This window comes from Anguilla rostrata, chromosome 15, assembly GCF_018555375.3.
Source record: "Anguilla rostrata isolate EN2019 chromosome 15, ASM1855537v3, whole genome shotgun sequence".
Classification (NCBI taxonomy): Eukaryota; Metazoa; Chordata; class Actinopteri; order Anguilliformes; family Anguillidae; genus Anguilla; species Anguilla rostrata.
The window spans coordinates 31,059,013-31,085,486 of NC_057947.1; the positions used below are offsets into that span (position 1 = coordinate 31,059,013).

General features: G+C 42.9%; 1 protein-coding gene and 1 long non-coding RNA gene across 2 annotated transcripts in view; one reads left to right on the forward strand and one right to left on the reverse strand.

The window, feature by feature from the left end:
* Nucleotides 1-21,920: 21,920 nt before the first annotated feature.
* On the reverse strand, nucleotides 21,921-23,313 carry LOC135240424 (uncharacterized). The gene is made up of 2 exons (XR_010325685.1): nucleotides 22,599-23,313; nucleotides 21,921-22,451 (listed from the first exon to the last, which is right to left on the reverse strand). It is a non-coding gene; the product is annotated as an uncharacterized LOC135240424 (long non-coding RNA).
* A 1,257-nt stretch (nucleotides 23,314-24,570) lies between these two features.
* uxs1 (UDP-glucuronate decarboxylase 1) overlaps nucleotides 24,571-26,474 on the forward strand; it is a 51,945-nt gene continuing 50,041 nt past the window's right edge. The window contains exon 1 of the mRNA XM_064309844.1: nucleotides 24,571-25,600. Coding sequence (XP_064165914.1) covers nucleotides 25,513-25,600 — 88 coding nt within the window. The 5' untranslated portion in view covers nucleotides 24,571-25,512. The remainder of the gene's footprint in view (nucleotides 25,601-26,474) is intronic.

Sequence of the window (26,474 nt, forward strand, 5' to 3'; positions counted from 1 at the left end):
CTAATCATCCCAAACAAGTGATGCCTTCCACCAATCATCCCAAACTGGTGAGGCCTTCCACCAGTCATCCCAAACCATATGAGGTACTGTCACCTCTCCAACACGCAGGGCCTTCTGATTTAGCAATCAGAAACTGAGAGCCCTGACCAGCGATCCTTGAGGAAACCACCACAGTGAAATACAGGAAAAATGTGGGGGTGTGTCTCTCAATCGACCGAAGATGACAAAAGATACCTAAGCCAGGAGGTTCAGCGAGCCAAGAGAGATCGCAATCCTCCCAAACGGGTGAGGCCTTCCACCAATCATCCCAAACGGGTGAGGCCTTCCACCAATCATCCCAAACCGTTGAGGCCTTCCACCAATCATCCCAAACCGATGAGGCCTTCCACCAATCATCCCAAACTGATGAGGCCTTCCACCAATCATCCCAAACCAGTGATGCCTTCCACCAATCATCCCAAACTGGTGAGGCCTTTCACCAATCATCCCAAACCGTTGAGGCCTTCCACCAATCATCCCAAACTGGTGAGGCCTTCTGCCAATGCTACCAAACTGGTGAGGCCTTCCACCAATCATCCCAAACCAGTGATGCCTTCCACCAATCATCCCAAACTGGTGAGGCCTTCTGCCAGTCCTCCTAAACCGGTTATTAACTGCATTGCACAGTTTAGTATTACCTTTGTCCTTCACACATTTGAGAACTTTGTGGAAAAAAAGTTTCAGGTTTGTTCATAACCAAAATTTCTGAATGGTTAAGTTGAAGGAATTTAATGAATTGAATGCTCTCATGTAGGATACACATTAAATGCATGCTTTGCCGCGGGAGGCAACTTGATTGGCACCTGACGCAGAGCCTTCAGCCTTTCATTAGAGAATGCCCGTTCGTGCCTCCCTTATTAACATATCCTCAGGGCCGTCTTCAATGCAGTGGTTCAGCCGCATTCAAACACAGGGCACATTCGCAGTGAAGTGTTGCAGCTTGCATTTAATATGATTCTGCAAAGGGATTTGCCAGAAGGGCCCAGGCCCTCTGTCAGCGTGTCTGTTCCTGAGGACTTTCAAAAGACTGGGTGGGTTGACGTTCAGGAAAGCCAGGGCAGGCTTTGTTCCCTTTTTTTTCCCTGTTTGATTTTCTCTGTGCGCGAGGGCACTCTAGAGCAGAACGAATGCATAAACGGAAGAGCCAGTGAAGCAAACGACGCTCAGTCGGGTTGTCTTCATTGCTCACGGCGCAAATGACAAGACGAGCAAAGACCAACGGCCTTACTTGGATCAATAGAGAGTGTTGGGGGCCAATCCCGGACTTTAAGTATGTGATCCATGAAAATGATCCTCCTAGAAACCTTTTACGCACAAGTCAAGCGGCGTCAGCGATGGGATGTGATTACTTCTGCAGGTTCCGGTGGGTTCCAGTGGATTCCGGCAGGTTCCACTATCGGGGCTGCAGTGTGCCAAGATGGGCAGGCCCAGTAGTCTAAATGCATCACTCCTCCTGTAGGGTGTGCTGTAGCATGAGAGAAAAAAACCCTCACTGGACTTACTGGACTGCTGCCAAATGCACCCTCTCCCACACACACACACGCACACGCCCGCACGCGTAAGCACACACACAGTCATAACTATGCCATAGTGAATTGGGTTCACTTGCTAATTCAGATAGTACAGAGACAGGTAACAGCCTCCGCACCCCTCGCCTGTCAGTCATCCGTCCCCTGTAGATCTAATTGCAGATTGCCGTGTACTCTAACCATGTCTGGCTAGAAATATCATGGCAGGAAAACATCACATCAGATGTGACAGTACTTCACCTCCCAGGTATCAGCTCTTGCTTCTCCTTAAGGACGACGCTTCTGCTTTACTGCTGTGCCAGTGCCATGAGATGACCTCATTTGCTTCTAACTGCTTCCCTGTGGCCTTCAGTATGGGCCCAGTGTGCCTTTTTATGTGGCCTTCAGTTGTGCCAAGTGTGCTTTTAGTGATGAGCATGTGACAGTGTGTCGTGTGTGGGGGTGGTGTGCATGCATGTATGTGTGTGTGTGTGTGTCTGAGTATGAAATACAGACATTAGCATCATATATCAATAGGATTTTTGACATGTCTATAAATTGTGGTTATCTGTGCTATGCAAGCTGTGTTCTGACAGGTAGTAAGAGCAATATCTAGTTCATATCTGTAAGATGGTACTCTTGCTCTGGGGAATTCCACACCAAGCTTGAGGCTTGAAAATAAATATGTAAAAAAGAAATCGTTGCTAAGACATCTCCTTCTTGGTCAAAATCCACTGTAAGTGATTTGGATTCAGTTTATGTTTACATATGGCCTTTATAGAGCATATTTGTCTGATGTAATTTGTCATTTGTGCTATTTCATTCAGAAACTGTCATTTGAAATAAAATGACTGAATCATGATTTTTTTTTTTTCAGCACAGGCTCAGTGCTATAAAATTGGTCACTAGTAGAGCTTCTGGCTCCCAATGTCCAGGACATGTTCAGCACCATGGACAGCACCTAGGTCTCACCTAATGGTGTTCGGTACCCTGGGGAGAACAAGTAGCCTCTCCAACCTGTCTTCAGCACCATGGTCAGCGCCGGTGACACCCACAGCCAAAGGCAATTTTTAATCAGCTTAGTGATTAGCTTGTGGCTTTCAGTGGGTCTGCTTCAGAAGGCAATGTGTTGCTCCTTTTGAATAGAGATGTGTGGCCTTGGTCTTAGTGTCACTTGCATTGATGTACCCTATGTAGGCTTTTATTTATATTTTATCGTCTTTGTGGTGTGGGGATGGCTGGTTTAAGCAGCCACACCTGCCCTGGGTCAAGCTAATTAGACCTGGCTAATTGGATAATTGGTTACGAATTAGATAATTGGCCAGGCTAATTGGGCCCGGGAGCAGGAGTGGCTGCACCTGTGCGTAGTGAGGTAATCAGTGCGCACAGGTTAAATCTGCCATCCCCACCCACACAAGGAGAGCCTCTCTGTCATGACAGTGTTTTAGATCTGCTCACTTGGCTGTAACATCTTGCCAAACCCTCGTAAATAAATCTGGACTGTTGGAACATGATCTCCCTGTGTCTCTGTGCTGGAGGGCCCCTTGGAAAGCCACTTCGGTGGCCTGTGGCAGGCGTGTTTGCCACAGTCTTGTATCTATGTCTTGCTGCAAAACCAATTGCCCTCCGAGGACAAATAAAGTTGAAAGTTGAAGTTGAAGATTTAATGGATCAGTTTCCCCCAAATGCACGTTAGAGCAAGTTTCCCAAATCAGCTGGGAGTTAGCGCAAAGAGCCACACTTTGAAAAATAAGATTTAAATACTCAGTGGGAGAAATCTGAAGTCAGTCTAAGTGGTCTGCTGAGAGAACAGATATTGCGAGCACCCTTGGGAACGGCGTGGTTTTACTGTGTCCTCCCTCGACAGCGCGTTAGGCCGACGGATGAGCTGCACTTCATCACCCCACAAGTGCTGAGCGGACATCTTGTCCTTAGGCTGGAATCGGAGGCATGATGTAACTCCACTTGAACGGTGTGCCTTCTTAAGTGTATTGGTAAATAGGCATGAAAATTACGTGCGTGAAAAATATACAGTGTGTACTTTGAGGATGGAGGTGATGATGGGACTCTCTAGTGTGGCTGTGCTTATGAATTTGAGCATGAAGCCAGTGAGTGTGATGTCAGGAGGGGTTTCTGTCCCTGTTCCTTTTCCTCTGCCACTTCAAGTTCCTGTTCGTCTTCCTCTTCCTGTTCTGTTCCCTCCAACACTTCTTCTTCTTCTTCTTCTTCTTCTTCTTCTTCTTCTTTCGGCTGTTCCCGTTAGGGGTCGCCACAGCGGATCATCCGTTTCCATCTCTTCCTGTCCCCTGCATCTTCCTCTGTCGCACCAACCACTTGCATGTCCTCCCTCACCATGTCCATGAACCTCCTCTTTGGCCTTCCTCTTTTCCTCCTGCCTGGCAGCTCCATCTCCAGCATCCTTCTCCCAATATACCCAGCATCTCTCCTCCGCACACGTCCAAACCATCTCAATCTCGCCTCTCTCACTTTGTCTCCAAACCGTCTAGCCTGAGCTGTCCCTCTAACACAATGGGAGGAATAAAAAAGTTCCACGTGCAGTGGCCGCTTCACAGAGAGGTGCCCACGGCTCGTGATCGAAAGGCTGTTGTCATTAAGTTATGGGTACCCACGTTTAACTTCACACAGAATGGTTTCGTTGGATTTGCTGCTGTAGGTCTGCATGTAACAGCCTTCTGTTCTGATGGTTGCAGAGAGGGTCAGAGTTGGGATGGAAAGGGAGGATTAGGGGGCCACGGACGGGCCCGGGGTAATTCGTAAATCCATTTCTGCTCGCCGGAAACGTCCAGGACATTGACAGAATGGACACCCTCGCTGATTACCTCAGTGTCACTGTTGACTGATGGTGTGTGTAACTGCAAGGGAAGGCAGTCTGTTTGTTGCCAGAAAGCCCTGTTTAGAGCGATATTTCTTGGCGGATGCTAAAGGAAATACTCGCGGTCATTTACACAGTTACAGGATCTCCGACAACAAAACAACGGTCAAACGTTTACCAGTATGCGTTTAATCCAAAGTTGCAAATATAATATTAAGTATGAATATTAGACGGTTGTCATACTGTATGTATGGTAATTATGTGGATCCCTCTGGAACATATGCAGTACATCTTTATAATAATTCCCACTTACAGAATGTTCTGGCATTAAAAAAAAAAACATCCATAAAGATTTTGAAACCTGCAGTTAAATAATGAATGGAGAATTTATAAACAAAGCCATTTGACAGACAGTTGTTTGTTTGTGATTAAAGGGGGTGACTGCAACCCCGAATGCAACAATGTTTAGGAATAGATTCAAGTCCAACATTTGTATTTGGATGAAATTTTAAAAATCTCTTATTATTTGATTACTACAATATAGGTATAATATCATATTTATACAGTGCACCATTTATATTCTATACATTTACATCAATTTAGCATAACAGTTTGTCTACCCCATGTCCTATTCCTATTTTATGTCCTCTGGGCAATGTTGATGAATCATTAGTTTGATGGAAAATACTATATACTCTGTGTTTTGGGTATAACCACTATGGCCTGTATAATAGGAAAGTCTTATTGGGATGTGTATACCAGCTAAAAGAAAGCGAAAAGCTTCTACATGAATTTGGGCACCAACCCAATCTGACAGGTGCAGCGGGGGAAGCATGTGCCCTTTTGTTCCCCCCATTGTCGCACCTATCAGCGAGGTCCGGGCCCTAAAAGTGCCTGGCTCTCCTTTCTTCCATTACATCCAGACATCCATTAGCCTGCCTGAGATGGCAATCATCTGTCGTTCCCTGTGTCCATGTTATTCTCTGCTCTCAACGTGATGTTCATTTCTAGAAAAGCCATTTTCCCTGAGTGGAAAAACCTCACTTTTTGCATTGTGAACCTTGACCTTTGACCTTGACCTTTGACCTGGCCTGACCAATCCTGATTGTGTTGTACTCAATATTAGAGTGATACACGGTTAACATGAGGATGTACTGTATCCCCCAGTGTTTTCTTCGAATTATTACATTGGTTTTAATAAATTGTCCTATTGGAATATCATTCGGATATTTATACAAATGGAAAACGGGGAGTGCCCACTCCCCAGCTCCCCAGCCAAAATGAGGTACAAATGGGGAAAGCCAGTTCAGTTCAGTTCAGTGGCTACCTAGCTTCAGCAGATCTGTCACATGTTCCTATTGTTGTGCCCAACAACCCAGTCACCCAGCTAAACGGACACGGTTCCTTTAGCCTAACAAGTTTCAACATTTTAACTGTACTTATAAGGATGAGGCGGTATAAAGGTAATTAAACATAGCACTAAACAATGAATCTGTTGTGACCTTACTTTGCGAAAGGTCTGCACAACTTCTGCCTTGGTAGAATGTGTTTATTTAGTCAATGTACCTCATCAATGCAAGAAGGACTTACATGTCCCCTCTGTTTTCTCACTCTATTCTGGTACAGGAGCTATGCAGGCTGGCACTATGACAGCGACTTTTTAAATGGATAGCTTGGTAACAGACAATTGAAATATTATATTTTGTTTTGTCTGTCATACCTGTGATGTTTTTTATTATCCTGAACAACATGCACAGTCTACAGCGTGTATTGGTATCCCTGCATCAACAACAATATAAGCATTCCTGTAAGAGGCAGTCCTGCTCCGGTGATGGTAGATTGAGTCTTTGTGGACCATGCAGCATTTGTGATGTCAATCATTGACCAAAAACAAAAAATGTTGTTTTCCATTCTAAGAACTCTAGGAAAACACGCATAGATTTTAGAATAATAGCTTCAGCCATTTTGTAGTTTTATTTAAGGTGTAAATATATGATTACAGTGTTCTTAACTGAAAATTCTAATGCTGATGTAACAGTCACCGCTGATACTTGAAAGCAATGATAGGTTTGCCACGATGGAAGAATTTGATCATGCCTTATTCTTCCTGCCAGGAGGAAAGTTTGATCTGATTTGTTAGCCAAACTCAGAATAAAATGTTTAGGCAGAAAGGTAGCAAAATAAAAGATGGGGAATCTTATGTCAACTTTCCCCATCTTTTATCGGTAGTTTTCACATCTTTTATATGGCAACCTTTCTGTCCAAACGATTTATTCTCAATTTGGCAAATGAGGCCAAAGTTTCCTCAGTTTAATTATTTGTGGTGATAAAATTAGATTGGACACCACTTCCTGAAATCCTTTGTATCTTATCCAGACATGACCCATGGTAGCATTGTAGTCATGACTGGAATACATTTAAGATAAATACTTTTGAAGAAAGTGTTGCTGAGCGCATTCCAAGGACATCGTCGTCTTTATGATCAATCGCGCAGAAATTTTAAAGACAATTAAATGTGTTCAAATTTCTGGCGTGAAGTTTCCGTGAAGCTGGGTGTCAATGATCTGAATTGTTCTGAAAAGCTTGGAAAAATCAGTGCAAGAGTTCAGTGCAAGTTTGTGTGCCCCTCAGGGTTGTGGAGTGACATAAAACGAAGAGCATGGAGCTTGCATTGAGCCTGCTGACAACAGTGCTCGGTGACACCAGTGATTCTTTTTAGAAAAGTTCACTTTTTTTAGAACAGTTTGTAGATCCTTTTGGAGTGTACTGCTCCTAACTAACTAGGATGGGTCAAATACAGAGGACAAATTACAATAAAAGTACATCGTATATCGTATCGTATGCTGCCTACTTTAGAATGTTGGCGGGGGGGGGGGGACAACATTTCCCATAAAGCCGACTCTTCAAAGGGTTAATTTCCTTTGGGCATGCATTCCTGACTGAGCCCGGGGTCCAGCTGCGCACGGCCTCCCTCACAAACAGCCAGCGGCAATCAGATCAGAAGCTGGGGCTCCGGAGGCCATCTTGTTTTCTTACCCCCGCCGCGGGGAGAGAAATGGCGGAAGCCGCGATGGACGGGCCTCCGCGGGTCCCCCCCGGGGGGGCCGTTTTCTCTGTGAGAAAATAGTTGTGCAGAAGACTTACAGAACGCTTTCGGCCGGTCCCCCAGGAGCGACGCCCCCGTGAGGCCGAGAGCTCCTCCTCGTCCCCCGCGCGGTCGTTCACACGGCTGAGCGGGTCCCGCCTCCCCCCCTTGCGGAAAGCTGCCCCCCCCCCCGTTACCTGGACGTGCACAGCAACCCAATACAGAGTTTCCATTAGGCGGAATGGCTCCGTCTGTCTCCATCTTAATATGTGAAAGGGATGGTAGGGTTTTTTTTTTTTTTTCTTTTTTTTGGAGTGGGTGGTGGTAGGGATATATAAGATAGATAGGGGAAAATGTGGAAGAGGAGAATTGGGAATCAGGGTGGAGAAGGGGGGATCTGGTTTGTATCCCATCACATGTATTCCCATCAACATGCTTGCGTCTGTCCTCCACAGTGAGGCTGGCGACAAGCGCAGCAAAATAGTGCGGGAAGCAGGGGGCTGTAGGATTGGATCGTTCTGGATTAGAGCGTCTGCAAAATGTCTAAATATAACTGACACAGGATGATTGGGGTGAAGGGGTGACCCTTTTCTTACAGCCCCAGAGTCCTGTCCCATCCCAGCACAGACCAGACACTTCAAATATTGTGTGTTCTTGCAGGTTCCAACTTCCACTTCAATCTACTTAATTGCAGCTGGCACAACAAATTCATATAATGGACTTGGCTTTTTGTATTCTAGTAGAAGAAGTTTAATATTCCTTACATTTTGTATGGCATATTTACCTTATTGGCCTGCAGTTGCAGAAATAGTTTATGTGATTTATTTTAACAATACTGTCGTGAATTAAAATTTTCTACCATGTTGTCTAGAAGCAAAGGAGACGGTTAACGCAAATAGGTAAATAAAATATTTGTAAAATGCGACAATGGAATTTACTGTAAAGCAATAATGCACATAAAAACATTTTTTTTGTCTGGAGCATGTTCAGAGAATGGAAGGAGGGACAGATCTGTGCTCTGTGTAGGGGATGCTTGTCCTTGTCGTATCGCAGGTGAGGTTTGGCGCAAAATGGCGGCCGTGCATCACCCAGGTGGTGAAGACGAGTTTCCCCCGATCACTGTAAATCACTTTCAGCATCTGGAAAAGTTCTATATAAGTGCAATATTTCATTCAGCAATTCCTTCATTTGTTTTTAATTCTTTTGCGTGCCATTTTTAATAACATAAATAATTGAAGAAATCTTAGTACCATCATCAATAAAGCATTTCAGTTGAAAGCATTCTGCCAGAAGGTCCACTGTACTGTACAAACTTAATTGGACTGGATGTGCGCAGCTCTGTAAATTAAAAGTGGTTGTAATATGCCATTAAGGAGAATCTGATCTGAGATCAGACACACTGATTATTTACTGATGCATTTACATTGGAGCTGAAGTTGAAAATGTAATTGATGTTTCCTAATTGGCAAAAACTACACAGGCTGTACCAGTTTCTGGTTTTAATTCTGTACATCTGTCCATCCATATTCAAATGAAGGGAGAGAGGTGAGACATTTTGTGCGCTGCTAGACTTGGTGGCTGTTCTTTCAAATAGGACGTCATTTATTCCACTTCAGGAAGTCTGGAAATTTTAACTGCTTTTAAAAGCAGTTAATATGCAATGATGGGTGAAAGATGCTTGAAGAATTCCCATACTGCATCAAACTGACTGATGACCAGGAAAAGCTAATGAAAGACCAGCAGGCAAGGCAAGTATGGATTCAGTGTCCACTCCTTTGCCAATATGACCCTCGCTGATCAATTGTTAATTCTACATATTTTTAAAATCATCTTTTTTTTTTTTAAAGCTGTGTAGCACAGACTGAGCTTAGTTCCATAAAGAGCAGGATGAAATCACATGACATCAGATATAGGAAAGGACAGGGTGAAATCACATGACATCAGATATAGGAAAGGACAGGGTGAAATCACATGACATCAGATATAGGAAAGGACTGGGTGAACGCAGATGAGATCAGATATAGGAAAGGTCACATGAACTCACATGGGACATGTGATGTCTTTCCCCCCTTTTTCCCCCTCAGGTCTCATGCATTATGTATTTGGTGTACATTTCTCACACGTTAAGGACAAACCTCACAGCCTCACACCCAGCTCCTGAAATATCACGGATTTCAATCAAATAAAGAGTGCCAACTATAACCTCATGCGCATTTGGAGTTCCAAACCCTGATCATCTTTTGGAAACCAGGGTCCTAGAAGGATAAAGAACACAAATAAATAGTAACCAACGAACAAACACTAAGCACTTAGTGAATATAAAAAGGATTGTTTTTTAAAAGCATAAGTGACAGTTATACTGTAAGTATTTCTGTGTACGCTGTGCACGATGTCAATAGTTGATTTCTACTGAATTATTGGAGCCTGACCTACCAGTTGCATTTTGAGATCAGTAGGTTGTTGTTGTGTGTGTGTCACTATCCACAAATGAGATAATATTTATCCATGTGTATCCTTGTGCTTTCTGTAATCTTTATCTCGGTTTTAACATACAAAACACTATATTGGGACACAGGATATTGCCTAAACCCTCCACTAAACTGCAAAGCTACTCCTTTTCTCTTCTTTACTCCCATTGGTTGGCACAGATGCATGAAAAACTAACAAATAACAGACAATTTAAAAATAAATTTTCAGTTGCATGATGGTAAACATGCATGTGAGCACAAGTCAAACAGTCTTGGCAATGCTGTGGAAAAGAAAACCACTTTCAGAAATCCAGAGCAAATATCACTGGTATGGTCAAATTTCTGATGTAATCCCAGGAAGGTATGCGATCATCGAAAATCCGCCGATGTCTCCCTGGAAGGCTTTGGATTTGCGTGTTTGCTTTTGAGATGAAAGAGCGCTCACTATCCCCCCTGGGGGAGGGGGAACGTAATGGAGGCAGCAGCTATGTTTGGGTCCGTGCGGATCACAGAGTGACAGGTCTATCCCTGTCCAGGATATTGCCAGACTTTGGGTTAAGGCAGTCAGATGTCTTCTTGATTTGTCTTGCTCAGAGAGGTTGTATTACGTGGACTCAACTTTCATTTTTATTGCGCAAAATAGTTTGCTGTTCTTCTCAGAATCCGTTCAGTGCTTATGCCATTCTCAAACAGAGTATGTCTATGTGCTATGTTACTGAATTCTTATCGGTGCACTTATTGAGCCAACCTGATTTGCCCTCTTGTGCACTGCCTAATAACATGGCCTCCTTCTGCAGAATCAAAGTGAACTCCATAGCATTGTAGCAAAATTTAAATTCTCTACGTGCTCCCTTGACCCAATTCTGACCTGCTTCTTTAAAGATGTTTTTGATTGGTTGGCTGACGATGTGCTAGATAGAGTCAATGATTCTTTTTTTATCAGGCATTTTTCCAGATGATTTAGTACAGGCTGAAGCAAAACCTCTTCTTCGGAAAATTAACCTGGACTGATCAGTGATCAGTGATTATATACCCATCTCCCATTTTCCTTTCAGGGGCAAAATTCAGAAAAGGTGGCCTTGAAACAACTTATTGATCACTTAAATAATAACAGCATTTGGGGAAAATTCTAGTCTGGAATTTTTTGGGAAAATCATTCTACAGAGACTGCTTTGGTGAATGTCCTGTATGGTCTGAAACTATAGCACTGGTACCTGTTTTTTACTGCCTGCATGAACTATGGGAGTGTCGCCGTGTGAGGTCTATGGGGGGTGGAGCTACAATTCGCTGAAGCGTGATTGGCTCAACAAATTATAGCTCCGCCCACCACGGACCTCACACAGCGACACCCCCATAACTCATGCAGGCAGTAAAAAACAAGTACCAGTGCCATTTTGCTAAAGCCTTTTGTATATATTTTTCCCCCTTCTCTCTATGGGTAAGGTTCCAGAATACTTTTTCTTGTTTTTTCTCCCCCCTGACTAGCTTTTGGTTTTTAAATTTGTTTTGAAAGTTCTGTATTCAAACTTCTATTCTGGAAGAATGGGTTCTCTCCAGCAATTTCTGGCAATGTAAATGGAACAACTGATGGATCGATAATATCGCTTACTTTACAGGAACTGGGAAATGATTTTCTGTGAAATTGAAATATTTCTCCGTGTTGCAAATAGTTCCCCCCGTCAGACAGGACAATGTCATTTTGCTCATAACGAATGGATCCTCTGGACCAGGTTCCTCTGGTGGGTAATTTAAAAAAACGGCGTGCTATATTTTTATCTCTGTTGGGTTCATGTAACATGGAGGCCAGGATATCATTGTTTCTCAGCTGTGCTCATGTAACGCATGAGAAGGGATGGCTAACAGTGGTTCAAAATAAAGCATGGATCACGGCCTCTAATGACTTTCCTATTGATCTGTGACAAGTAGCTGATAGTCTCTGGCCTGGAAAATGGCATAAGGCAGGAGGAAGAGACACGTGGAGTACATATCTTTGGCGAATGATGAATTCCCACATCATTAGGCCCCACAGGCCAGGGAATTTTTGTGCTTTTTTCGAGATGCGCGCGACACGCTTGTCTCTCCAGAACTGATGAAGATGAACGCGCGTTTCCCTGGTGCATTCTGGGAGGAACGTCCGACGGAGGGGCGCGCGGCGGCGGCGGCGTGCGGCGGCCATCGATGGAGCCGTTCTCGTAAGGGTAGCAAAAAAAACGGCGCTGACTACACCGCAGGGAATCCACGGCGGGGAAAAATGCCGCTGCCTGTGACCGCCGGCCTCCAGACAAACTCCAGATGTGAAACATCTCGTCGCGCTTTTTCCCAAGAGCGTGCGTCAGCCTGGCGTCTTGTGAAGGACGAAGGCACTCTCTCACGGCCTCGCGGAAAATGGTCCCGTACCATTTTCAGAAACATCTGAAAGGACCCAGAGGGTTGTTACTACTTCTGTGGACTGTTCGGGGCCCGTAGTTATTGTTTATGAGATGATATTACATTCAGCTTGTAGAATTTTTCAGTTTTCACATAGTGCTCGTAGTTATTGTTTATGAGAGGATTTTATAGTCAGCTTGTAGAATTTTTCAGTTTTCACATAGTGCTTGTAGTTATTGTTTATGAGATGATATTACATTCAGCTTGTAGAATTTTTCAGTTTTCACATAGTGCTCGTAGTTATTGTTTATGAGAGGATTTTATAGTCAGCTTGTAGAATTTTTCAGTTTTCACATAGTGCTTGTAGTTATTGTTTATGAGATGATATTACATTCAGCTTGTAGAATTTTTCAGTTTTCACATAGTGCTCGTAGTTATTGTTTATGAGAGGATTTGATAGTCAGCTTGTAGAATTTTTCAGTTTTCACATAGTGCTCGTAGTTATTGTTTATGAGAGGATTTGATAGTCAGCTTGTAGAATTTTTCAGTTTTCATATGGTGCTCTGCATTCGCATTAGAGAACCAATCAAATCACTTGACAGGGTAGTTCCCTGGCGGGTGCCATGTTTTGCCTTACTTCAGCTTCACGGAGCCTTATGTTTTATTCAATTTTCACATTTGCGTTGTCAAAAAAAGTGTTTGATCAGGCCCTAATTTGTTCAGGCATCTGCGCGGAAGGCCCAAAGCATTATTCGCACGTACGCGCATGCCTTGGGATCACGCTCGCCCCGCACCGCACCAGAATTCATCAGCGATGATTTTGGATCTCGTGTTTCCGCACATGTGCTCTGTGCTCGTTGTTGTATTTATTCTGGTGAAGGAGTATGGTTTAGGTAGGGATGGAAGATTCCATTGTGTTTTTTTTTTTTTTTTTTTTCAAAATATGTCTTGCAATTCAATTTGCCAGGCAAATGTCACTTTATGGATGTAAGTGCAAACAGTAAAATCCTCAGTCTTCAGCACTTTGGTGGCATCAAAGACAGACTGCTCAACAGCTTGTTTACGCGATAAAAAAGGCCGTGTTAGATGTTTACAAAGAATGTCCTCTAATGTAATGTAATGTCAGGGTGGTTCGCTTGTCCCTTAAGGATATGAAAAGAACAGCTTAAAGGAACATGGCCTCGGACTAGAGCCAGACAAATGCTGTGTACAGCGACAGTGATTCAGCATGTTCTGCGAGAAAGGCCATGGTGTACAGAATGTCTACAACTTGGACCTGGGCTGACCAATGCCTACATCATCAACTGAAGGAAAGCTTTATGTGCATGTGCGTGTAAATAACTGGGAGTTACATGATAAATGTGGGGAAGCATTCCCTCGTAGCCAGGCTAGCCCACAGTCATAATGAACATGAACGCTGATGATTCTGTGCGTGGCTGAATGTCTCTCCTCTGCTTCCTCATCGGTCATTACTCGTTTTTGATTGACCTGCTCTGCCTGTAAGTGGCCGGTGAGATTTGAATGCTGACTGATGAGAGGCACGGGCATTAATGAAAGCCTTCCTCCCTAATCCGGCCCACCAGAGGGACGAAATCGATGTCAAACTCAGCTTTCACAGAAGCATAATGTTATCAACAAGAGCCTTGTTCTACCTGTCTATTACTCACTAGTGCTGAAGGCACCTAAATAATAATAATAATAATAATACAATAATAATAATAACAATAATAATAATCTTTCGTTTGGATAGCACATACCCAATATTAGCTCACAGAGCATGTAACTGTGCACATATTTTCATATGCATTACAGGAGACAGAAAAATATATACCAATATATGAACAGTAGTGGTGTTCGGGGAGACCATTCCAAATCTGGGGGCCATGTCACTGACAGATCTGCCAACTCTAGTGGATAGCCTGGTTTTAGAGACCACAACTAGACCACCTATACTGGGTAGTCTGCATTTAGAGAAAGTAACCAGGCCACGTACATTGGATAGTGTAGTTTTAGGGACCATAAGCAGATCATCTATAGTGGATAGTCTGCTTTTAGAGACTGTAACCAGACTGTAACAGTGGTTAATCTGCTTTTTGGGACCATAAGCAGACTGATGCCAGAGGGCCTAAGGGTACCTTCATTGAGAGGCAAGCAAGAGACCTATTTAATAGGGCAACAAATGGAATGAAACTGGAAAATTAATAGGTATCAATTGAGTGGCTACAATAGCAAGCACGGCACGAACATGACAGGCAATTCCACCTTCTACGACCACGGATTATACAGGTGTTGACTATGCTCGGATGAGATCTACCACTGTGTGTGTGTGTGTGTGTGTGTGCGTGCGTGTGTGTGTGTGTGTGTGTGCTGCGTGCGTGCGTGCGTGCGTGCGTGCGTGCGTGTGTGTGTGTGCAGTGTGTGTGTGTGTGTGTGAGTGTGTGATTGTGTGTGTGTGTGTGTGTGTGTGTGTGTGTGTATGTATATGTGTGTGTGTGTGTGTGTGTGTGTGTGTGTGTGTGTGTGTGTGTGTGTGTGTGTGTGTGTGTGTGTGTGTGTGTGTGTTTCTGTGTGTGTGTGTGTGTGTGTGTCTGTCGTGTGTGTGTGTGTGTGTGTGTCGTGTGTTTCTGTGTGTGTGTGTGTGTGTATGTCTGTGTGTGTGTGTGTGTGTGTGTGTAGCGCTGCGGTCGAACTGCATCCTGCTTGTGTCTTCACAACACGAGAGCTTGTTTTTTTTCTTTCTCTTCCTCGGTTTAAATCAACAGCGCACTCAGGTCACACACCGCGCTCCCTGGGCATATTGATTAGCTAATTCGCGAGCCTAACGTTCGTTAGACTCATCAGCGAATGCGAAAGCGGCGCTCCGGGAGGGAGTGAGAGGGTACTTCAGCGCGCGCGCACGCGGATGTCTGCCTGATGGAACGGCTCGGTCATAAATATTTCAGCGTCTGCCGTGTAATCCCCCCCCGAATCCCCTCTTGGAGTGCGTTCTTCTCCGCGTGTGGCCGAACAGCACGTCCCCGCGGCTCGCTGATCCCTGCGCCGCTGATCCCTCCCCGCGTGTCACGCTTACATACGGGGGGGGTGGGGGGGGGGGAACGACGGTCTTTCTGCTCAACACCGAAAGCGACGCTGCGGGGGGGGGGGGGGGGCTTACGAACACAAATCCAAAATCTCTTTGATTTTATCCCTCGGCCCTTGCTAACCGTGATGAATCGCTGCTGTTCTTTTGGATGGGATGAAAACGAGTAGCGATTCATCTCTTCTACCAGCCTTTCTATCCGCTTATTGTGATAACCACCTATGGTAAATGGTAAATTGACGGCATTCATATAGCGCATTGATCCAAAGCGCTTTACAACTGATGCCTCTCATTCGCCAGAGCAGTTAGGGGTTAGGTGTCTTGCTCAGGGACTCCTCGACACACCCAGGGCGGTGATCGAACCGGCAACCCTCCGACTGCCAGACAACCGCTCTTACCTCCTGAGCTATGTCGCCCCACACCCCCACCTCCCCCACCTGCTCAGTCTTTTCCAGTGTAATGCGGAAGCCTGGGTTTAGTAATAACTAAAATGGCCACAGCCCCTAGAGGTACACTGAATACATATGGGTCGCATCCCAAATGCTATGGGTGTCAGGAGATCTGCGAGGATCTGTCGGGTTATGGAATCACTAAGACTGATATTCATGTAATGTACAGAAACATTACAGCTGCAATACGAATAGCTGCATGCGCAAAGAAAATAAAACAAGTCATCGCTTATTGTTATTCCATTTATTCACAAACGTATCTCATACTTCAGTTTTTTAAGCTAAAAAAGTTTTGTAACTGCATATTCTGGTTTTTTGTTTGTTAATACTTTTTCTCCCCTCTTTGTTGAAGCCCCAATTTACCTGTCTGATATGTATATGTTTGGATAAATTAAATACATCATTGAAAAGCTTCCCTGGGTGGAGTACATCTTCACCTATTATACTCTCACTCAAATTTCCCCAAATTGTATTTTGTGAAGACAAACTTCTGCACATGAGCTGGCAGCGGTGTCAGATGTATCCAGCATTACAGCATCGATTTCTGCACCAGTAACAACCTAATTTGATAAAGATTATGAAATCATATATTCCAAAACTATTTTGTTGAAATAAAGGGCACAACTCAATCAATTTGAGTTGCAAAACCTGCTCTGGGTCTCTTTTTATACCAGTCAAATAAAAAGTTGAAATTATAGCGGTTTTGTTATATAGGCTAAGGGAAAATGAATTGAGTCATGTAACAGAAACACTGAGAAAAGTGTTGAAATGTGCATGACAAAACACAAAATGGAAATGGAATGGAAAGTAGTTAAAGAAGTACGAAGTGCAAAATAAAAAGTTTTTAAATTAATTTCTATAGTCATAACAAATTTAGCACATTTCTCCCTCCCTTCTCCTTGGAGTGCGATTTTACAAATCCTTTGCTCCATTGCTGTCCTCTTATCAATTCCAAAGACAATGCGCAGCTTTGGTGGTTTTCTGGCACCGCATGCTCACAGATCTGTTGCACTTCACACAGTTGTCACGTAGCTGCTCTATTCAATTTATTCAAAGTCCGAGAAAGAATCGGAAGCTGAATAACGTTGGGCAAATTTGGGAGGAGAAAACTTTCAGGGAGGACACATTATTCGAGTGTTGCCGAATATGTGAATATTTTTATTCGGCACCATCCCTGGTCTTTTTTTAATCTTTTTTTGGAAACAGGTTTTGTTGAAATGATAAATAACTTTTAAAAGCTAATCGAATCAGGCCCTGGTTTAACGAGCACTTGACACAAAACTTCCCAGAAAAAGAAAAAGGTTGGTCATGGGCAGGCCTGTAACAGAACCATGAGAAACCCAACACCGCAGTGCAGCCATAGAGACGCTGTCCTGTAGGGGCTGCCATCTTAGAATGAGGCATTCAATTGCATTACATTTTTATTACAGGCATTTAGCAGACGCTCTTATCCAGAGCGACTTACACAACCTTTTACATAGCATTTTACATTGCATCCATTTATACGGCTGGATGTATACTGAAGCAATGCAGGTTAAGTACCTTGCTTAGGTTACAAGACCAGCTCCTTACCCATTATACTACACTGCCGCCCCAAGTTGAGCTCCTGACCCTGTGGTTTAATAACTGTGGTTATTAAATATTCCATGGCATGTACAATACCGCAAGTCATCCTGGTGAAATTTCCGTTGTGGCTGTGCTGCCAGGCCCTCTAATCATCCACGGGGGTTTATAGAGAAGCCTGCCCCAGAGGATGAGGTTCATCCAACAGAGACCAATATGAAATAAACTAATATTAAGTGTTTATTGCTGCTGACATCACATCGGTCCCACTGTAGTGCAATAAACTGGAGGAAAGGGGAATTTGGGAGTACCCTTAAAATTCACAATTTTTTATAATGGCAAAACTTTATAATAGGCTGTATGACATATGTATGTTTGTATAATGATACATGTTTATTTAGTTCATGTCTGTGCAAGATGGACTCCCAATTCCCTGAAACGCTTTATGAAAAAATCTCCCCAGTGGGAAGAATATCTCAGGAGGAACCTGCAAATAGAGGCGGAGCCTTTTCAACGCTGTCCAACCCGGCGTCAGTTGCTAAAAATAAGCTAAATGGCGGGGAGGTAATCTATCGTAGAAAATAATTGAAGTCGTCGGGCAGATTATAGCCTGAGGTATTGACCTAGCTGGCAAAACACACAGACCAAGCAAAGAAATGTATGTTAACATTCAGCTCAGTTAATTCGCAGATTACATTAGCCTAATCAGCAAACAGGATGCATGATGGGAATCGGAGGCTGGCCCGTTTGTGGTGTTCCACACGTGCTGTCCTCCAAGCAGCGCGCTGATCCACATGTGCGCTCTGATTTAAAGGCTCCTGGACCCCACCTAATTCACGAAGGAGCAGGACACCCACGCAGGCGCGGTTTTATTTCGGGCAAAAGAAAATAAAAAGCTGAACAAAGACGTTTTTTTTTCAGTGGTGTATTATTTGCAAAGCATGTTGGGGGAAATACATTGACAGTCAGTACCCCACAGTGAAGAGACTGTGGGGTAGATGTAAAAATCAGATGCGGTGGCAGAAAGTTGAAACCGGGTTGATTGCTGAGACAAGCGATGAAATTGCAGTTACTTCATGCTTTCCTCAGACACACGTTGACTTGAATATCATTCTACACATCGCAATCAAATTCTCAACAGGAAGAGGCTTATTCTGGATTGCTGGATTCCCTGACTGCATACAAGCTTTGAATCTGTCTTTTCCAAAACACTGAAACACGTGTGTGGCAAAAAGATATTGTCGTTTATTTATGGGTTGTAATGTTTTCTCTTAACCCCTACCAGAAATGCTGTTGAGGTCCAGAGACATTGCAAGCTCTGTAATATTTATTTATTTACAATTTCACTTTACAGTTACTTTACTTTACAAGTGTTATGTATAATTTTGTTTATGATATTTGCTATTAGCAAGCATTCCTGAGTGAGAGGGAATGGGTGTGATGGGTCCTTAACTTGTGCCCAGTTTGGATTCTCAAAAACTCCTCATCTCAGTCATTCAGTGATGGGTTATGGTGTGGAACAGTCAGTCAGACATTGATTATGGTGTGGAACAGTCAGTCAGATATGGGTTATGGTGTGGAACAGTCAGTCAGAGATGTGTTGTGGTGTGGAACAGTCAGTCAGATATCGGTTATGGTGTGGAACAGTCAGTCAGAGATGTGTTGTGGTGTGGAACAGTCAGTCAGAGATGTGTTGTGGTGTGGAACAGTCAGTCAGAGATGTGTTATGGAGTAGAACAGTCAGACAGCCTCTGCAGGGGTTGGGATTAATCCCATTTCTATTTCAGCTGTTTCAGTAACATCAAACACAATAAATGAATTAAAATTCAATCCACAGATTGAAAAATGTCTATAATGTTCTTTGGGGATTTTCCGCCAATTAATTAAATTAATTTCAATTCATTTTCTGAAATGAAAAGAGTTTGTTTTTTTTCAGTTAGTCAATTATCTACCCTGTGGGGAAGGGGATAAAAGTGGAATAAAATAAATCGTATGCCCACTATTATTGGTGTGACCGAAACAGACACAACCATTCAGCTTATTTTCCTTTAATCGTGTCACCATTTCTCAACTGTTTCCCACCATTCTTGATTAAAGTATAGCTTTATAGTTTGACAACAATGAATTAAAAACATCCACCAGGGCAAAAATAAGCTGAACTAGAGTGCCAAAGAGTTAATATAACTAATCAACACCTACCAACCAAACACAATAGGGGCCTACATTTATCCTCCCCCACAAGACTAGGCTTGTACCACATACCTGCATGTCTTCGCTGACCACAATGCCATTAGACTCTTTATTGAATGAAAGAAACAGACGACCTACCTCCTGTCTGTCACGACACATACAAAAGATCATTCTATGCACATGCACATTTATGTGGTATACATTTAGCTGGATGTGCGTGCTGATGGACAGCATGACTGCAAGCATGGTGTGTGTGTGTGTGTGTGTGTGTGTGTGTGTGTGTGTGTGTGTATGGTTTGGTGTGTGCATGTGTGAGTGTCTTTGTGCATGCGCATACATATGTGTGTGTGTGTGTGTGTGTTCCGGAGTTGAAAACACCAAACAGTACAATGGGGGGGGAGAAAACTCAAACACCAAGCTGGGTGACAGAGATATAACCATGTACACCAATTGTGCACCTGTCGACCCCCCCCACCCCCATCCCCCCAACCATCTACCACCAGGCCTTATTGATTACATTTCTGAACAATGCAGGCTTTTCTGAGGCTTGTCACGGATCAATCTTATCAGCACTCCTGAGGAGTTCCTTCTGAAGCTGGGATGTGACCGACCGGTGGAGGAAAACCTATCAGTGCGTGTAGCTGGAGGAGTCGGACATACATACCGCAATTAAACCGGCAAATGTTCATCTTTAATTTGACATTGACAATCACCTTTCAATCTGAAGTCTTTTGTTTGTCCCAGTGTACCGTTGTATGTCTAAACCACTCCAATTTTATTGAAAGAATGAACTAAATTGAAACCTGCTGTTTTGCCGCGGGCAGAGTCAAGTCGCAATTAATTAAACTGGTGCGATTTCTGCTTTGAATTTTAATGTGAAATTTGCATTGTAATTTTAATCAGTGAAATTATTTTCTCATACAACAAGAAAGAAGCCTCATATACAGTGTATATCGTAGTGTGATGGGGCGGCTCTGCTGTGATCTTCAAGCCTCACCGGTCAATTCAATCAGGGCATGATTAGCCTGGGGTGCTAAAGAGCAAATTCTGCAGCCAAGGGGAGCGAATCATACTCTCTCTCTCCATGGTGTGACGAAACAGTCTACAGCAGATATGCATGTGTAAGCTCACATCTCTTACCTTTCCAACATTAGCATGCCATCCTATGGGGTGCTGGGGGTATTTAGGGGGCTGCAAAGCATAACTGGTGTCACGGTTAACATATGTGACACTAAAATGAATTTGTTCATTTATTCATTTAATTTCATGTGATAATGTTCTTACATTTATCGCTTCCTCATCTCAAATGTACCATCATCATCAAGGACGTTACAAATGGATGCTTGCATTGTGATGTGAACTGCAAGCTTTTTATCTTGAAGGCAAGTATGCCTGATTGGAGGAGTTTAACCGTGGAAGATTTAAGGAGATTTGGAGTGGCTGGAGAGCGCTCTTGTCTCCAATGTAGATTTGGTCGGTTTTAGGGGAAATCTCTGTTATCTCTGAAGCTATCAGAGAGCAGTGGAGGGTGCAACTTGAGGATCATTTGAGCCTTTATTTCAGGGGTCTCAAACCTCCTGCTGGCTTTCGTGATTTCCCTTCAGCCAGCAGTGCACTTAGGCCTCGGGAACAAAGTGTGCCGAATCTTTAGCCAATCAATGACTTAAATTAAGCAATTAAGTGCCGGAATACATCGAACAGCAGCAAACACAGTGGCCCTCCAGGATTTGGGTTAGAGACCCCTGCTTTATGCCAAATAAACATGGCAGAATGTCAGAGGGAGCACTTCCACTCATTCCGTAATGCACCACAGCAGCCATTAAGTATTTTGAACTGAAATCAAAACAAATTTTTTTTTTTTTTTAAATCCCCAATTTGCATTCATGAGCTCGTCTCTGCAACATCTCAATTCCAGCGAGGACAGACACACTCCTTGGAAGTGGATACCCACCAACCACTGCTTCATTTCAGACAAGATGGAAACGCAGCCTTTTGATAATTTCCACATCAAACGCACCCCTGGAAAGGCTCAGCTTAACACCATTGCTGTGGGTGCGTTAGACTTCTGCTCCTCACTGACAGGAGTATACAGAGCTCTGCATCAATTAAGGGGGAAAAAAAGACACATTTAGACATTTAGCAGAATAGTGCTTGGTATCTTTTAATTTCTCTACACCATAAACTCCTTCTATTTAGATTTTGAGGAATGTGGAATCCAGTTGATGGAGTTATAACTAATGTAAGAGTGCCTTATGTAAAATCAGTCCATACAAACATGTTGCAAAATCATAAGGTAAGTGACAGTGACTCTTTCCGCTAGTCAACACACAGACAATTCATGGGTGTCAGGCTTATTTGTTTGACCTCATTGCTGCATAAAGTAGAAAATAAAAAGGATCACATCGCCGTGCTTTTCATGGTTACTGGCATTCTGTTTATTTCCTTCACAGAGTGATTCTCTTTGAATGTATCAATCATCTGCAAGGTTAACTGACAAGATGGTGTTAAAGAACTATCAAGGCCCCCCCATACTTGAATTATTCTGGGGATAGTGCCTGTGCATAATTCATGCTATCACGACCTCATTATAGAAACATTTTATTATTAATTGAGTTACACTAGTTGGTACTCTTAATATCGCCTTTGTGTAGGCTCTGTGTTTGAGAGCATGCTGGGAACATGAGGCCATTCTCATGTTTGTTTGTAACCTAGATGTTGCCTCTGTATGGGGCTACTTTCATAGAAATTTATGTCCATTTGTGATGAGCGTATTCCTACAAAGAACTGAATGCGGTCCTGGAGGGCTGTAGTGTCTGCAGGTTTAACTCCAATCCTGGAGGGTCGCAGTCTCAGAAGGTTTAACTCCAGTCCTGGTAGAAGCTAATGTGAGAACCAAATTAAGAACAGTGTCCAGGAAATCAGGGGAAAACTGTAAGAAATACTTAATTACAACCCTAGGTACAACTCAACACGTAGGAGAATAAACGCATTAAACAGAAATACATGAAATACACAACTGATTTCAGACAAGATTAAAAAGGATTGTAAAATATAAATACAATCCTCTTCAATCGCTATTGTCCATATGCAGGTTAAATTCACGAAGAGGACCAAGATAACTCTTTCATAGCAAATTAAGATAGCAGATAACAATTCAGAAAATCAAATAACAAACGGTGAGTTTTCCTTGAGTGGGTTATTGTGGTGTGGGGATGGCTGGTTTAAGCAGCCACACTTACCCTGGGTCAAGCTAATTAGACCTGGCCAATTGGATAATTGGTTAAGAATTATATAACTGGCCAGGCTAATTGGACCCAGGAGCAGGAGTGGCTGCACCTGTGCGTAGTGAGGTGATCAGGTTAAATCTGCCATCCCCACTCACATGGGGGAGCCTCTCTGTCATGACAGTGTTTTAGATCGGCTCACTTGGCTGTAACATCTTGCCAAACCCTTGTAAATAAATGTGGACTATTTGAACATCATCTCCCTGTGTCTCTGTGCTGGAGGGCCCCTAGGAAAGCCACTTCGGTGGCCTGTGGCAGGCTTGTTTGCCACAGTTATGAACTGCTGTTATAAACACTGGTACGTTAACGTACTAGCGTTATACTTTAACAAGAAGTTAATTTCCCAAAGCCAGTTTCTTTGTATTTCTAAATGCATTCAAGCCTTGTTGAAGTGAAATGGCCAGCAGTTTAACATCCTTTAGTGTTGAAGTGTTATTAATATTTAAATTAAATACTGCTGATCACATACATACGTCTGACCCAAGTATGGTACAATGTGGCCTTTTGCTGTTCCATGGATTCCCACAACCTAACCTACAAAAATGCCCTTTGTATGCACTTTGCAAATTAAACTGAATTGAATTTGTACACTTCAGCTGTTTTCTTACTGGATTAAAAAAAATCTGTTCTCTGGGCCCAGATTGATTGCAGTTCTTGGATGAGAATTTTCAGAATTCCACAGCAAAACAATATTGCATGGCAATGATTTACCTCGTGATTCTGAAACCCACACAATTCCGTGACAAAGGTAACAAAGTAATGCTGTGGTATGCCATTTGATATCCTTTCAAAGGGAGTGCAATTACATTTTTATCAACAGAAAATGGTTATGAAGTAAGAAATTGAGAAATGGTTATAGTGAATTTCATTTTCACTCATGCAAATAATTTCTGAGGATATACGGAATACTTAACTTCTATTTGTCTTGGGTTTTCTGCCAAAACTCAATAATGCTGCCAATGAATATCACTGCCAAGGACTGCTACAGAATAAAATCTATCCTAGGTAAATGGTCCTGCATAACGAGCAATGTGAGAAATAACACGCAATATACCATTTATTCCGTCCCGGGACTCATACTGCTTCATAGTGTAATTTCAGTTTCTCAACCGATTCCAATGGGCAATTTAGAAAGTGACTTGGCACGTGGAAACTTTTGCAGAGACATCCAGTGTGCACGGCCTGTTTATTTTCTAAACGCACAGGCTAGAGGCAAGATACGCCGCGCAGAAAGAAGGAAGGACCTCTGGGAAGAGGGAAAGAAGCTGCAGACCGCCGCTCAAGGGTTAAAATCACGCGCTGACTGCCTGTGGAAGGAACGCATACATTTCACACGTTGTATTAAAAAATAATCTTTGTGTTCGCTATAAACGATTGAACAACAATCTCGTTCTAGCCTATTTCACCAACGTTATAACATGTGGAGACAGGAAGAATCATCTCTAGGTTACAAGGCGGAAATACATTGGGAATAGCCTACTATTCTATATTCTGTGTAAATGCTACTAACGTTACACATCCAACACAGCGAGAACCCCTACATTGCACATGAGCACGTTGCATCTTTAGAAACAATAATTTGTCTAATTCTTTTGCAAATTCAATAATTTTACTCCATAGTCCAGTTACAAGGAGAATTCCAATTGTGGTGCAGCCCAGTTTGTTTTACTCCGCCCCAAGGAATTACGCCTCTGATATTGACTGCTTCAGCCTGACGAATGCATAGGGTTAAAGTTCGCTGCCAGATAACGGAAGATTATTCAAACATTTTAAAGCTGTGTTGTCAGCTATAAACATTAATGGCTGTCCATTTTAAATTTTAATTTCACAAGTATGGGTGTATTTTATGTTGTACATTTTAAAAACACAGGAACTGTAACGTTGCAGGCGCGGCAGGGTACTCAGTGGAGTACAGAGCATTCGCTCTAGAGAACCACGGCCCTGCCAAAAATATCTGAATCCAAAGAATTTACTGCGCGAGTAGTTTATTTTGTGTTGAAAATGTGTATATTTTGAGTTTACGGATATGCTGCGCAACAGCTAGGACTTAAGAAATTAATTGGTAAACGTAGTCGTAATACAAAATCCGAAAATGAAGCTTGCTAAGTAGCTAGCTTCATGTGATTTAAAACTGTGGTAGTAGTAGTAGTTGGCTAGCTATAGCAACTGGCGGCTAGACAGGCGGATGATTAATCATTATTATAAATTAGACATCGTCAGTGAATGATATTTTCGATCTATTAGCTGCAGTCCTGGCCTGTATATTTGCAATTTTATTTTTATTATCTGGAATAGAGACAAAAACGTTCGAATCAACTAGCCATAAGGTAACTATCTGACGAGCTAGGTAGCTAGCTACATGGCTTTTTGAGCTTGTACCCTGAAAGGCCGTCACGGATGAAAGTAGTGTTGTAGTATGTATGGTGAATGTCCTGGTTACTGCAACTAGCTTGTTATTTTACTACCGTTACGCTAGATAGCTTAGAAGAAACTGTAACGTTAATTTTTGGGTGGAGCCATAGCAACGTGTGGACTTAGTTACAATGAAACAATCCTGTTTTACTGTGAAAGAGGGCGTCAGTTTGGGCATCAGAATGGTGTAAAGTGGAGCTCCCATGTCTCCGGATTCGGCGTTCTAGTGTGAATTATGAAGCGGATCGTCTGGCTGGTTACAAGCATAAACAGACGAATGATGAAGTTTCTAGTGGCGCTCGCTTTGATTGCATACATAGCATGTAAGTATGAAAGGCGCTGCTTTCTCACTGTAAGTTACCATCTCTACACAACAGACCAATGTGTTCTCTCTTTTCAATCTGTACAGTAAGTGTGACACAGTAAAATATTTTTTATAGTACTTCCGTGTAAAGGTTTTACACGAAGTACTATAGTATTTGACAAACTGCCTTAGAGGGAATTTAACTACTAACTACTCGCGTAGAAACTGTTTCCGCATCTTTCGCATCTTACGCTTGACCAAGTTATAATTGTATTATTTTTCTCCTTGAAGCCACATTAAAATGATTTGCCAAATGGAAAATGTAAGGGAGTACTGTACGAATAGGACAGATCACGCGAAAATCGTATTGAGTTGTATAGGTACACACGTTCATGGAAACATGAACGTCAGCGCACATTGTGTGCACAGGTGTTACTACCTGTTGCACAACCAAATCATGAAATATGCCCCTTCCTTCCTGCCACAAGACTTCGGCTTTTTGATTGGACATTTGTGCACAGTACTTTATTTGTAAACACATGTGTTCGACCTTTAGACCGTGCAGGACTCGGGAATGTGCAGTTATCCGATCTAAGGTCACAGGGGTTGTATTGCTCACTGAGAATCATACATTGGAGTAGCACTCTGGGGTTGTCAATGGTTTGATTGCGTATGAATCACTGAGAGGTGTGCCTATACACCTTAGACTTTGGGAGGGGTTTCCCTCCCCAGTTTTTGCCCTGTGACTCATCTAAACTATTGTAAATACCCGGAAGCTGTTTGTCTGCTGCACTGATTGCATTCATTATTTTAACCAGCCTTCAGTACAGGCGCCAAGAACCTCAAGGCTACATACTCCTGTTCTTAAATGTAACTGCTGCCTGCTTATACAG